General features: G+C 41.0%; 1 protein-coding gene across 1 annotated transcript; it reads right to left on the minus strand.

The window, feature by feature from the left end:
* Positions 1-1,475: 1,475 nt before the first annotated feature.
* Positions 1,476-15,409, minus strand: LOC110861890. The gene is made up of 7 exons (XM_035845096.1): positions 10,213-15,409; positions 8,089-8,284; positions 3,806-3,986; positions 3,353-3,449; positions 3,021-3,271; positions 1,773-1,854; positions 1,476-1,678 (listed from the first exon to the last, which is right to left on the minus strand). Exons 1-7 carry the CDS (start codon positions 15,407-15,409, stop codon positions 1,476-1,478), a joined length of 6,207 nt encoding a protein of 2,068 aa, XP_035700989.1.
* Between the last annotated feature and the right edge of the window lie 776 nt (positions 15,410-16,185).

Raw genomic sequence — 16,185 nt, forward strand, 5'->3', positions numbered from 1 at the left:
ACATCTCATGTACTTTGCGCAATCTAATGGATAAGCAAATGTTCCGGCAACCGTACAAGTAAAGCCAGGAATTGGGGTGGTCGTACTTCGCGCGGTTGTTGTGGTCGAAGGTGCGACCGTAGTGGTAATGGTCGTCGGTAGTTCCGCATCAGTCACACATTTCCCCAAGAAACAGTGCTGTATTTGAAGTAGGCATTTCGAATTTTAGCACAAATTCGAGTTCAAATTTCAAATTTGAACACAAATTCTCAAATTCAGGTTCAAATTTGTTTCCCCTCTAAGAGGACGATTTTAAATTACGCAGCACTTCAAAGGCAGGTAGGTCGTTTTAAAATTCCGTTACGAACCATTACGGATGGGGAGGAGTCAAAAGATAGCATTTAAGAGCTCATTTAAGAATATGCGCTACTGCCGCTGGTCTCTGGTCACCCCACAGAGTACCCACACATATCTACGTAATTCAAAAACTCACCTTTCCCTCGTCAACATCTCCACACGGTGCGCCATCGGCTGCATTTTGGTATTCAGTACCAATCCAATTGCAGGTCATATCTTCGTTCGGCGGATCACAGGGCCCGGTCCACCTGCGCCATATCTTATCACACATGGTATCCTCAACAATGGGCGTGGAACCTGGGCCGTGGACTTTTACGCAGTACATTTGTATGTCGAATATATCTCCCGGGTTTTTGTCCGGAACGGGGAGCGGATTACCGGGTGCGTTCTTTTCGAATAGGCAGGATCCCGAGGAAGCAATATAACTTCGCATGGCGGCCTTACTACAGTCACTAAATTTAAACTATCTCCAATTCCTCCGGATGTGTGCATTATGTATCCATCCGACAAGGGGCAAGCGGCCGAGGTGCCCTCACCATCATGGGGCGAGCCGAGACTGATAAGTGAATAAATTGAAGAAGATACCATAAATGAAGTTGTGGGAGTGGGAGTGAAAGGTTTAGACATGGTCATTTAGCATTTACTCGTGTAATTCAATATTGCAGCTTATAATCCTCGCTCGCACGGCGGGAGACGGGCTTATACGCTAGTAAATACATAATTGATTCTTACCTACAATGCAACCTTTTCCAGGCTACATAGCGATTGTGATTTGTGAAGCGAGTTATATCAAAAAATAATGAATCACGTGGCCCATATCACACCCCCTTGATGAAATATGCATATTTCCTAGCAAAGTTCAGGGCGGACGTTTGTATGACTTCATGAACGCAAAGGTAAGTGCCTCCTGATTCCTAATTTTTGGCTTGATTTTTATGATATAACTCGCTTTCCAATCCTGGTGTAGCTTGAAAAAAGGTCCCACTGTTAGTATAAATGTATCACTTCAATTATATGCTACATGTATAGTTTAAGATTAGAGTCCGACTAAAACCAATCAATTTTCATATCCACCACATCCCGAAATATTGCAGAAAAACAGTTTGAGGATACTTTCACTTAATTAAAATTCTATTTGCTTACTTGTGACCCATTTCATGCGCAAAAATTCTAACCCCGGAAAAACTCTGGCCCACATCTCGGTTTACCGTTGTTTTGGCCCTGTCTCGACAAGTCCCCCCTAACCACGCGACCTCACCGATGGATCCGAAATTTTCCGTACTCATTAAACCCACAGAATCAAAAGGGACGTAATTGGCGGCATTTGTAACCATGTAGTCACCTACGATTTAAACATGAGTCGCACAGGAAGTTAAATAAGCGTGACGGCCAACAATTTACCTCATAAATTCGTCGAAATTGCGAAATGTGCTTACTGAATTCATCCAAAATCCCGTGAATATCAAAACTTCCATCAAAATTGTTATAATTTTCCACAAACGGTTGGACACCTCGAGACTAGAATGTGACATCAATCAGGCTAAGGGTAAGAGTTTTGCTTTTGAAAACGCATACCCACGGGTTTTACCCGGGTTTTTGGGTTTTTGGGGTAGTATGGATTTTCGAAGCAAACTAGGACTGCCAATGAGTTCGAGTCAACTCATTTGACTCATTGAGTTAGTGAGTTGAGTTGAGTTTGAGTCGAGAGTATAACTCGACTCACTTTGAAATGAATTAGTTGAAAAACAATGAGTTTGAGTTGAGTTACGGAAAATGAGTTCGAGTTGACTCATGAGTCAACTCATTAAGGATTTTTTTACTGCCAGTTTGTCCATTTCGAGATTTTCACCTTGATGAAAGCAAGCTGCTAAATCTGTAGTCAGCGATTTGTGTTAAAATTACTCACATTTTTCGATTTTGCACATTTGCAACCTCGGGAATCACTTTCTCTCCAAATATTTCAAGATTGGATTCGCCGGGCCGGTTGAAAAAAAAATTGAAAAATGTGCAATTGTCAAAAAATTTTGAATGAAAAATTACACCGTTACACAAATACACATACTAAACTGTCCTCTCCATACCCGTCGTCATCATATACCGATTTGTTGATTAGCTTATCGAAATTAACACAACAATTTCATATTTGTAGATTATAGTCTTCTGTAGATGAAAATTGTAATTAGCGACTACCAATATCGTGCTCAACGGAAATTTTATTTAAAAATCATACGTTTAACGAGATTTCTAACCCCTTTTGAACTCATTTATTGAAATAAATATTTTACTCTAAAAGAAGCAAGTCGATATGAGTTTAGTTTGAGTCGTCAACATTTGAGCTGAGTCGAGTTTGTGTTGAGACTAATTTGAGTCGAGTTGAGTTTGAGTCGGTGATTTTTCTTATTGAGTTGAGTTGAGTTAACCCTCAACTCAACTCAACTTATTGGCAGTCCTAAAGCAAACTGAGGATAAATTGTGACAACAATCTTACTTTCCAGACATGTCGCAACAAAGTTGCTTACTAATTAAGTTTTAATCACTGATTAATTCGTAGAATTGTTGTAAAACCCTGTTATCATACTTAATTAAAGGTGAAAATCCCGACTACCCGTTGGAATTGCTCATATATATTTACTACCCCAAAACCCCCCAAGCACTGCAAAACCCCAATACCCCAAAAATATTACCTCCATCACGTAAATTCCCACCAACTGAAACGCAACATTTGGATCTCCTACGACGGAAAACAGATTGTTGACTCCTTTCACGAAGATGGCATAATATTCCGTAATCGTGGAAATGTCGCCGTTAAAAAGAGTGAAAAGTGAGAAATCGACGACCAAACCGAGCTCAACAACGGCCAAAGTTTGGATGCCGATCGTCCTACTGTTTAAGTTTGTTTGTTTCAACCAATCTTGCCCATCGCCGGGAATATTTACTAGAAAGAAGTACCGGCAGAACATTTTATCACTTGGTTTTTGACAAAAACGTTTTATCATTTAATAGTAAAATTTTATACCGAAATCTGCGTTTTGATCGGCAAATGTGGTAAGCTCTCCAATTTCGTGGACACCGGCGTCATCATGGTTTATCTGCCGGCCATTAACTATCCCTCGCTGAGTGATATAATTAGCAATAAAGATAGATTAAGTGAGCAATTTATTTATGTATTTGGTAATAAGCTTTATATGAAATTTTGAAAATTCGCAAAAAAGTTTAGAATTTTTATCTACTGTTCATCCGAAAAAATGTGGCCTTCGCCGAGCCAATTTTCTCTAAAATCTTACGTGGCAGCTATGTACAAATAATTTTAAGGAATATCTTAGCAACTTTGAATTCTAGCATCGAAATAAATTTCTATAAGGGATAAAATAACAAAAATAAGCAAACTGCACCAAGTGACCTTTTAGAATTTCTAGGGTCACATTTTTCTCGGATGATCAGTAGTCTTGCATAATAATTACTTGGGTACCAGATAATTCCCATCCGGGTTAACTTTAACGACCGCATTTTGCTCTGGATCCTCCAAAATGGAGTTTTCCATCTCCATCAGGGCATTTTTAGAGGGTGTGACATCCTCGTAAAGAGTATCCGCAGTGACGTTACGTCTTCGGACAGATACAATTTTGAAGTTGTCGTGAAAAACAGGGAAGCTTTTCAAATTAAAAAATATACGTTACACAAATTTTATAGATTTTCTAAACAAATAGTGAAATTCATACAGTAGAATTTTTGCGGCTAGTCATATTATTTATATATGCACATATGTACCAATTTCACGCATTTATTCTACATTGAGCATAGTGAGATTTATGCAAATAAAATGACACGTAGCAATAATTCCATAGTAGGGACCGTATGTTTAAATAGTTTTGCACCTGATTTTCTCAAGTTGAGATGGATCACATCTTCTCCTGGGGGATGCACCCTGGCTGAAAAGCCCTCATCACCACTCCCAACCTTCGAAACTTCGACATTCGTCGGAATTGCCTGCAATGAGACAATCACTGTCAAAAGGAAAACCAACAGGGCCTTCATTTTCGTAAAATTTCTAACCCACAAAATAATTGGTAAACCTTTGAAGTCTGCTTACAAAGTGAAGCAAGTTTCGTTTAATTTGAGATACTTATTTAATCCGAGGTTTAAACTGTCTATGACGCAAATGGTAGACGAGTTCAATTTATCCATCAATAAATTCCAGTTATTATGGATTTGAGGCACCGCATAAATTAATTTGAAATCATACTTACTTTCTTATCTACCGCATAAAAGTAGTTGAATTTCTGGCGTATTTATGCAAATTATTACATGTGATTTATGCGGTACCTCAATCAAATAATGGCTGGAATTTATTGATTGATAAATTTAACTTAAACTTAACTTTGCTTTAACAGCTTTTTAAATGTAATTCGCCTTCTATTTACGTCACGGATTAAATCTCGAGTCTCGAGTCTATGTAAGTATTTATCTCAAATTATGCACGGATTAATTTTTAATCTGCCGCATCAAATCAGTTTAATTTTCACCTGCATACAAATGTATGTAAATACAGAGAGTCCAGCACGTTGCTGAAAACGTATTTGACCTTAAAGAACCCCGGAACGGTTTGTCGTAGCGGGTCAAAATTTTGAACAGAGGAGCATGTTATCCTCAGACAGTTGTGTGCAAAAATTCAACTATCTACTTTCAAAAATGCCTCCCCTACAGTCCCCAGAATGTGAGACAGTCATTTCAACTTGTTCCAAAAAAAATTTCGCCGGTGTTTGCAAAAAAAATTATTTAAATTTTCTGTTGAGGAATTGGAGAGAGTTATTGGTGACAATTTACGAAGAACTATTTTCCCTACAAGTTACTAATTGGGTTCGAAGAGCTTAGTACACGACAAATGCCGAAAAAAAATTCAAGAATTTTGGTGCTTTTCAATGACGAGAACTTTTTCAAACATTTTATGGTTGGGGTGCAATGTCCGGTCGTGGTATCCTCCCACTTATCAAAGTCCACTAAAAAGTGAACGTATCTGTAAAGTATGATGTGGACCGTGTATTGAAACCACTTTTAGAATACCACATTCCTAAACTGCACGGTAAAAAAATAAATAAGGTGATTTTTCATGATGACGCAGCGTCTTCTCAGACGGCAAAGTTAACCCAAGATAATGCAAAGGACCTTGAGTAGGGATAAAAATAATTTCGAATAGTGAAATACCTGTACAATCCCCCGATGTAAGTCAAATTGATTACTTTGAGTTCGGATACTTGAAAATTAAAATTTTTCTGCGGGAACCATATTTTTTAGACGGAGTTTGGAAAGAGTTGAAATGACTGTCTTAACTTCTGGGGGCTGTGGGGGAGGCAGTTCTGAAAGTAGAGAGTTGAATTTTTGCACACAAGTATCTGAGGATAACATGCTCCTCTGTTCAAAATTTTGACCCGCTACGACAAACCGTTCCGGGGTTATTTAAGGTCAAATACGTTTTCAGCAACGTGCTGGACTCTCTGTATGTACGTGTTGCATAAAATTGTATAAAATCACGTTCTCTATGTTTTATTTCTTACCATAAGATATTATTAGAGCTGAACTGTGCATAAGTATTATTTTTGGAAGGATTTTATTTTTTTTTATAATGAACGAATCCGACAAGATAATTCTATTTTGACTTCATTTATTTTCCGGATATCCGTAATTTAAGTTTTGTTAATCTAATCGTTAGATGAGATGCCATTAGTTAAAAAATTCATTACAAAGCAACCAACCAAGAGGTGCAAGATCTGCGTAAACTGAATATCATGTTGGTTTTGTGGGCCGAAAATCGGTTAAAATTGATAAGTCCGCCGTGTTTTCGACATTTTTGACCACAAATTTTTAAAAAATTGAATTTTTTATAAAGGTTAAAATTTGGTCAAATGTAGCTCAATCTAATTTATAATATTAGTTTAGACTATTTAAAAAACAAATATTTAGTGTTTGGCCAGTCCTCAATTTTGGATCCCAGGTTCGCATTTTGTAAAATCATTACGTTTCTCTAAATATTATTTAGAATAGTTAATTCAACATTTGTGCTTTTATTGATTCATAATTTCCAAAAAAATAACTGATTAACAGCTTCCGATTACACAAAGGTTTCTGGTCGGATTAAAGCTAGAATTCGCCGGACAGGTGTACAAATACATGTTCAGTTTCCCCCCGATCGTTATACACCTGATGTATTTCGTACAATCTAATGGGTAAGGAAATGTCCCCTCAACCGTACAAGTAAAACCAGGAGTTTGGGTGGTGGTGGTCGTTGGTGCTACCGTAGTGGTCGTAGTTCGAGTCGTGGTAGGGGCGACCGTAGTGGTCGTTCGAAACGTGGTGGTCGTCGGTAGTTCCGCATCCGTCACACATTTCCCCAAGAAGCAGTGTTGTGTATTTACAATTGCCAATTCGAAATTTTATAAAGGCGCCAATTTATATTTCAAACTAACCTTTCCCGCGCCAACATCTCCGCACGGCGCGCCATCCGCCGCTGGTTGGTATTCAGTACCAACCCAATTGCAGGTCCGATCTTCGTTCGGCGGATTACAGGGCGCGGTCCACCTGCATCTTATCGTGTCACACATGGTATCGTCAACTATGACCGTGGCACCTGGTCCGTGCGCTTTCACGCAGTACATTTCTGTGTCAAATATATCTCCCGGGTTTTTGTCCGGAACGGGGACCGGATTACCAGGGTGCATTCTTTTCGAATAGGCAAGATCCCAGGGAAGTAATGTAACTTCGCATGGCGGCCTTACTACAGTCACTAAATTTGAAACGGTTCTCTCCACTTCCGCCAGCAGTGTGCATTATGTATCCGTCCGATAGAGGGCAGGCGGCCGAGGAGCCCTCACCGTCATGGGGCGAGCCGAGACTGATAAGTGAATAGATTTATGAAAGAAGGTGCAATAAATGAAGTTAAAAGTTTTGACAAATTGATTACACATTTGGCCTGCACCAACTCGTGTAACTCAATAATTACATAATATGCATATAAATTAATTGCTCGGCACTCACAATGGAACCTTTTTACAAGCTACACTAGCATTTTTAACGAGTTATATCCAAAAATCAAGCCAAAAATTATTTAGGAATCACATAGCGCTTATCATTCCGTTGAATGGCCCTATTGACGAAAAATATTGGCATCAGAGTTCAACTTGTTTTAGTAAATTTTCCCTCCACGAGACGAAAACCAAGGCGCCCGTGGGTACTTTGACCCCAAATATTTTTACTCAAACGGGCAGATCAACGGAATGATAAGCACCATGTGATTACTAATTCGTTGGTTTGATTTTTTGATAGAACGACCTCGTTAAAAATCCCAGTGTAGCTTGACAAAAGGTTCTATTGTCAGAGCTCGACGATGTCATGGATATTTGGATTCTGGGGGCGAGATATTTATTTGGAGGTTTTCATCCGATATCAGCCGAGCTGTGTTGCTACTTAATGGCGATGCAACTCATTAAATTTCATGTCAGCTTTAGGTTAGGATCCAAGTCAAACCAGTAAACTTTTCGTAATATCAGAGAAAAAGTATTTGACGATCTTATCCTCTAATTACAACCCTAAGTACTATCCACGAACTTAAGCTTGGCACCTCATTTGCATATTTTGACGCATTCGCATTCGAGACATACAGTTTATTCAACATGGAAAGCCCAATATCGCCGAAAATGGGCGTAGTGAGATTTATCAAATGAGGTTACAAGCCTAAAAACCAGGACAGTATTTACTTACTTGTGACCCATTTCATGCGCAAAAATTCTAACCCCATCAAAACTGCCCCCGTCTCGGTTCACTGTTGTTTTCGCCCTGTTTCGACAGGTCCCACCAACCCATGCGATCCCACCGATCGATCCAAAATTTTCCGTACTCATTAAACCCACAGAATCAAAAGGGACGTAATTGGCGGCATTTGTAACCATGTAGTCACCTAAATGCGATTTAAACACGAGTTCAGCAGGAATTTAAATATATCTACATAATGCACAAATTGAATAAAAATGTGAAATTTGCTTACTGAATCCTCCCAAAATACCACCAATATCGATATTCGTGAATATTTAATGTGTCCGTGGGAAAGAGCATGTTTTTGCGCAATTTCTTGTATGTATAATTTTCTATCCTATTAATTCTTTGGGGAATAATATTAAAATAAAATCAGGCATTTGCCTCTTTAATTTGTGCAAAATATGTGTCTTTTATATTGTTGATGTACATTAATAATTTACATTAATTTAACGATCATTGCATACTTTCATGTATCTACACAAAATTTATTTTACCAGTTGCCAGTTTGTACAGTAAGCAAAAGAACAGGGCGTACCTTTGCGTATCTATAATTGCGATACGGCCTAAATTCGAGTAATTGAAATATACAAAAGTAAATATATATAATATATTAATATATGCGTCAAAATTCTCTGAATTTCTTCGAAGTCAAAATTTTAGGCCTTAAAACCGTTTTTGGCGATAAAGGAGGAGGCACTGTCCTTATGTGAAATGCCCCGCCGTGATATTCGCCCCAAATTTTGATATGTTGTACATCTCGACAGGCTGAACAAAACATGTATTGGTCCCTAAGCCCTAAGTGACCTGGTTCAACCGGAAATAGAGGTCAAAGGTCAGTGCAGTTTTCCGCTCGAAACCCCATAAACCGCATATTTTTGGAAAGCTACTGACCTCACGAGTCCGAATATACACTATAATAGGGTCAAAGGTCAACCCTTGATTTTGAAGGTCAAGTCAATAAGTTGAGTCGACTCTATCGCTGTAGTAAGGATGTGCAACTGTGTTGCAAGAGCAACGCACATTTACAACTGTGTTGCTTGACTCCAAAAGGTCAAGGGTTGACCTCAGAAGGTCAAGGGTTGGCCATTTACCCTATTATGGTGTATATTCGGACTATTTTGGACTCGTGAGTTCCGAAGCTTCCAAAAAATATGCGGTTTGCGGGGTTTCGAGCGGAAAACTGCACTGACCTTTGACCTCTATTTCCGGTCGAACCAGGTCACTTAGGGCCTAGGGACCAATACATTTTTTGTTCAGCATCTCGGGATGTACAACATATCAAAATTTGGGGCGAATATCACGGTGAGGCATTTCACGTAGGCATGCATTTAAAGCCTCTCCAATTAAATAGGAAGTACCCTCCAAATATTTCAGAAGTACCCTTCATGGACACCTGCCTCTTAAAGTCATTTTTGAATTAGGGTTTTGGTGGCAAACTACCTCTTAAAATAATGTACATATCTACAACCCAAAATTTTAGGATTTTATATAAAAAACGTATCATTTATATGCAATTAAAGTTAAGGCTTCTGTTGAGGGAGCAGACCTACTACCCGTAGATAAGTCCTCACTTAAAAATTGCCGAGTGGAATGCGGTGTATGACTTTAAAACTCTTCTCGTGACTTATGATTCTTGCGATTCTTTACTTTAAAATCAAAGCTGGAACTAGTAAAGCCAATTACATTTACTAAACCACTTTATTTAATTAGAATCAATTAATTCGTTGGAACATTAATTTTACATGACTTCTCATGACCAACTCAAACCCAAGAATAATCCATACAATTATTCACTCACACAGCAACAGAAAAAATAGTGGCCCAAGCCCAAGAGAACCGGAAAACTCAAAATCACGAGGTTATGAGACACTCAATTACAATACAAAGAAATAAAGGCATTTTCATACAACTACAAAACATCATTACTTATGAAACCTTATACTAAATTCTACATCCTCCACCTTTTCTTTCGTGAGGAAACGAACAAAAGAAAACCAGATAATTTTATACAAATACATGAATTATAACTTTAACTTTTGACACTTTAATTCACTGGTCTTCTCACTTTACGTCCAAATCGGGTAGCTATCCCCGGCTCAGTTTCTTTCAACTTTTGCACCGCAGACTCCTTGTCCAATCTGGCAGTCTTCGTGACCTCTGGTGTCACTGCTGGCAATTCCTTCGATGATGAGATCTCCAATGGATAAAGACGTTGAATGGGTCGCAGGAACATTCCTCCCATCGTCTTAACTTTCGCCACGCGGGCTTGATCCTTTCCGAGGAAGTCCACAATTCTTCCCATTGGCCAGTCCAAACGCTTCTTATTATCCGCACCGATGAGAACAAGATCTCCAACTTCCAACTTATGCTCTTTCTTCATCTTGCCCTTATGGACCAAAAGTGCAAGATATTCCTTTCGGAAACGATTTCGCAGTTGCACTCGCAACGTCTTCAGTTTTTCATACTGCCTCCTCAGACCACTCCCATCCAAAACCGCTACTTCCGGAAATTCCGTCACAGTTATATCTTGAATAAACATAGCCGGTGTTAGTGGGATGAGGTCGTCTTGGTCCTCATTTACAAAGGTTAAGGGTCTTCCGTTCACGACAGCTTCCACTTCGCAAAGACATGTGAGAAGCTGATCGTAGTTCAATTTCTTATGACCCAGGACACGTTTCAATAAATCTTTAACATTTCTGATCAGCCGCTCCCAAAATCCTCCCCACCAGCTTGCTGTAGGGGGGTTGAACAGCCACTGAATCCTTTGAACTTGGGATTCGGCTTCAATCCTCTTCCAATCCAATTTTCGGAACAAATTGTCCGCTCCGACAAAGTTCGTCCCGTTGTCGCTGTAGATTGTGGTGGGTCGACCACGTCTACTCACGAAGCGAAACAACGCCAACAAAAACGAATCAGTGCTGATCGATGTCACCAACTCCAGATGGATTGCACGGTAGACTGCACACGTAAAAATCACGAACCAAGTCTTCGACCCGTCGGTCAGAGTGAGCGGACCTGCTAAATCCACTCCCGTGATTTGAAAAACTGCTGCGGTCTTCACACGATTTTCTGGCAATGCTGCCTCCGTCACATTTCCCGATTTGGCAGTAAAACGGCGACACGTCACGCACTTCCCAATAACTCTTCTAATTGCTTTCCTTGCTTGAATAATCCAAAAACTCTCTCTGAGCGATCCCATAAGAAACTGGACCCCAGCATGCCCGTTGATAGCATGACTCCATCTAATAAGTTGCTCCACCATGGGATGATCATTTGGCATTAAAATCGGCAACCGGAAGTGTTCTGAATCCATCCTATTCAGCAGCTTGGTCTTCACGCAGAGAATTCCATCAATATTCTTGACCACACGGAGTCCACAAATTACTTTCTGATCCATTGGAAATTCTTCTCGTTGCACCAACTGCACCAAGGTCACTTCGGCACGATTTAGTTCCTCCTTCGTTAGTTTTCCATTTTCACTGCTCCTTTTTCTGCATTTGTCGCCAAATCGAAGGAGGTAGGCAATGTGGCGAATATTCTTCATATAGCTTGAATAACGCTTCACATACCATGCATCGACTGTCTCCACGGAACTCATAAAAGCCTTCTTCTTTTCAAAATTGATTGCATTTTCATCCAGCTTTTCGGTATGCGCTGGCCAATTTTCAGCCGGACCCTTAAGCCAATCTGGTCCCTCCCACCAACGAGATTCCACTAATTTCGACGGCGAACAACCACGCGACAGCAAATCTGCAGGGTTAATTCCACCTGGAACATGGGACCACTGCTTCGGCTGACTTAAGGTGCAAATCTCCTTGACTCTGTTCCCAACAAAAGTACCCCACTCGTCGTTACGCCGAATCCATGCGATGGCAGTGGTCGAATCACTCCAAAAATAAGTGGGCACATCCTCCATAGATAAGGCTTTCTTGACTGATGCTGTTAAACGACTTGCAATTGTACAACCAAGTAATTCAAGTCGAGGGATTGTGACCTTCTTGATGGGGGCAACTCTTGATTTTGCCTGAATCAGTTGCACTGATACTTCGTCCCCCCGGTCCACACGAAGAAAGACAATCGCAGCGTATGCAAACTGACTAGCATCCGAAAATGTGTGGATTTGACATCTCTCCTGACGAGATGCACAAACATGTCGAGGAATGTGAATGTTGTCCAAATCAGGGACCTCGCTCCACCATTCCAAGAACTCCTTCTTCACATCTTCTTCCAGTTCTGCATCCCACGATGACTTCTCCTTCCATATTTTCTGCAGTAATAACTTTGGGATCAATGTCGCAGGGCTGAGAAATCCCAACGGGTCATAAATCTTCTGCACTTGCGACAACACCACACGTTTCGAAATTCTTACTGGCAGCTCTTCACGTGGAATCTCAACCTTCAAAATATCTTCATTCTTATTCCACTTGAGCCCCAACACAGTTGTCAAAGGTTGGGACGATCCTTCCGCAGAACTGACCTCCCACTGGCGAAGATCCATCTTGGCATCCTCCAAAAGATGAACTGACTTCTCCTTAAATTCTTCATATTCTTCCATAGTATCCACGGACGTCACACAGTTGTCGACGTAGAGAGATTGGAGTAGTTTTAACGCCACAGCAGAATATTCTCGACTTGCACTCTTCAAATGATATTCTATTACTGCTGCAAGTAGAAACGGGCTACAATTCACTCCAAATACTACTCTTGAATGCCTCAGCACCTTGAATTCTTTTCTCCCTGGACTTTCCCACCAGAGAAAACGAAGAAAGTCACGGTCCGCAGGATCCACCGCGATCATCTGGAAAGCCTTGCGAATATCCGAGATGACTCCAATTCTTCTTTCCCGGAACCGCATTAAAATCGATGGAATTAACTCCAATAAATTCGGGCCTTTTTGCAAACATTCATTTAGCGATGGATTTCTTGACATCTTGCACGATGCGTCGAAAACTGGGCGCACGGGCGTGGTCAAACTGTCCGGTTTGAAGACCGGGCGATGAGGCAGGTAGTGGACTAATTTTCCATTTTCTTGCAAGTCCTCGCCACTCACCTCCTCGACGATCCCTTCTTCTATCCACTGCTTAAAAATTCCATCATAGACATCATATTGATCTGCAGCCTTCAATTTTGTTGTTGCTGCCATCAGCCGCTTCTCCGCCACCATTCTATTACTTGGAATCGGGGGCGCCTCACCAATCCAGGGCAATTTCACCGAGTAGCGACCATCATCGGTTCTTGTTACCGTATTCAAGAAATGCTTTTTAGTTTCCAATTCTTGATCTTTATTCTTTACATCGACAGGATCCATAATTCCTAAAGTCTCCAGACTCCAAAGTTCCGACACGGACGACTGGCAAGACATAAGGGCGCTGGACAAGTGTAACATTGCTGTTGAATGATAACCCGCTGGTAATTTTCCACTCAAGGTCCATCCGAAGACTGACTCCATAGCGGTCAACCCACACGCCAACTGAACAACTCTTCCTGTCATTAGTTGCCCAAAATAGTCACTTCCCACGAGGACTTCAATTTCTGGATTCTGTGACTTCATGTCACTCAGCATTATCCGGTTCTGTGCTAATTCTTCTAACCACGGACCTTTTGGGATTCTGCGAAGTCGGCCACAAATTTCTGGTTCGTCCAAGACTTCCAAATCTCGTTGAGTATTTCCGTCCGGGCTGGATAATGTTACACGGAGTCGGTTGTGTCGCCGTCTTTCAGTTAACTGGCCGCCGAAGAGAACCTTTCTTGACCATACTTCCCCTACCGGCTCCAATCTTAATGCTTCTGCTGTGTCGCGACGAACACTTGACCCTTGACTCCCGTTATCAAATACAAGACGCGCCACACGGTATCTGCTCTTATCATTGTTGTAGATCCGAACTAGCAGCGTTTGTAATAAGACGTCCCCTGCACATTCATGGCTTGTCATTGCTGATGGGGCACCACCTCTTATTTCTTCTCTGTCGACCGGTCTCGCCTCCTGCTCTTGGGCCTTCTGGGCGACTTCCGGACACATTACCACCACATGTTGTCTTGAACAAATGATGCACTTTAACTTTGCTTTACAGTTGCTTGAAAAATGACCGGACCTTAAGCACTTATAGCAACACTTTCTGTCCTTCACTCTGCCATTCTTCTCTTTCATGGTCATCTGAGGTCCTCGCCAACAGTCAACACTGGCGTGATTCTTGTCACAAAAAATACAAGTTGAACTGTGCCCACTGAATAACCCAGCTGCTGTTGCGACGTCGCTCTTGTGATACCCTTCACCGCGATGATTATCTTTCTTCTTGTCCTTTTCCGGCTGTTTCTGCGATGGGATGACGAATGTGAGCCTCTGAGCTCCCTTAACTTCCGCGCGGATGAACTTCATGAGACAAGTCAGTCTCTCCTCCACCGGCTTAATTTCTTCGTCTCCATATCCGGACAAGGCACTTCTCTGCCACACTTTCACTAATTCAATTGGCAGTCCTGATTCAATCATTGGATAGAGGAACGCTGCACTTTCTTTAAATGTCACTCCAAGGGACTCGAGACCTCTCAAATTGGACTCGAGATCATCATACATACTCGCCAATGAGATATTTTCATTCTTCTTTCCAGCATTAGAGATGACCAATTGTTGCAGCTTCCTTACATACACCTCAGTGAGTAGCACTTTGTCGCCAAACCTGTCCTGCATAGCCTCGATAACTTTGGGATAATTCTTTGCAGACTGTGGCCAACTTTCAACAAGTTTTGCAGCTTTGGAGCCAGGAACCATGGATTGAACAAGATACTGAAATTTGTCACAATCGTGGAGTTCTTCATCTAAATGTATCTTCTCGAATTGTGACCAAAAACTAATCCATTCCGTCACTTCGCCTGCAAACTTCTTAATTTCAATTTTGGGCAGCTTGTAAGTCCGATTCTTTTTTAACGTAGTCGACTGCGACGACGATCCGGCTTCGGATTCCGACAGGACCCCAGGCAGGTGAAAAACGCGACGCACTTTCACACAAAAGTCCGACCACTCATCCCGGTACTTATCCATGCTGTCGTACTCTGCTTGGTACTCTTCTTCCGAACACTTATCTGCCAGCATCTTAGCAAGAATCTTGTCATCAGATAACTGCAGGTTTTCTATCGCCACCTTCATCCGTTCCATTTTCACCTCGACCTCCTCCTCATCTGGATTGTCAGAATCCAAAATGATCTTCAATTCGTTGAGTGTCCGAGTGAACTTCCTACGAAACGGAGTCCTTGTAGCCTTCAAATCTTCCATGACGAAATCTCAGGAAAATATAAAATCCAACAAATACCAAATATTAATATTTAAGTAAGTAACAGCAATTAAAACTGGAATTCTCCAACCTAGGTAGGCTGCGCTTAGGGCCGCAGCAAACCGCTCATTCGGTTCTTCTTATAAATTAACTCCTGGTTGGTCTCTGTTGCTCCACCCACTCGGTCTTCTCAAAGGGATGAACGACGGGCAATACGGCAGCAACGTGAATCTCTTCCTCCTCTTTGACCTTGGCACAAGTCCGTCTTTTAAGGCAGGAACCACTAACACCACACTACTCTCGACAATCACGTCGAGGTCACCAAAATGTTGAGGGAGCAGACCTACTACCCGTAGATAAGTCCTCACTTAAAAATTGCCGAGTGGAATGCGGTGTATGACTTTAAAACTCTTCTCGTGACTTATGATTCTTGCGATTCTTTACTTTAAAATCAAAGCTGGAACTAGTAAAGCCAATTACATTTACTAAACCACTTTATTTAATTAGAATCAATTAATTCGTTGGAACATTAATTTTACATGACTTCTCATGACCAACTCAAACCCAAGAATAATCCATACAATTATTCACTCACACAGCAACAGAAAAAATAGTGGCCCAAGCCCAAGAGAACCGGAAAACTCAAAATCACGAGGTTATGAGACACTCAATTACAATACAAAGAAATAAAGGCATTTTCATACAACTACAAAATATCATTACTTATGAAACCTTATACTAAATTCTACAGCTTCCATAAAAGCATGCACTTTTAAAA

This window comes from Folsomia candida, unplaced genomic scaffold (assembly GCF_002217175.1).
Source record: "Folsomia candida strain VU population unplaced genomic scaffold, ASM221717v1 Fcan01_Sc047, whole genome shotgun sequence".
NCBI lineage: Eukaryota > Metazoa > Arthropoda > Collembola > Entomobryomorpha > Isotomidae > Folsomia > Folsomia candida.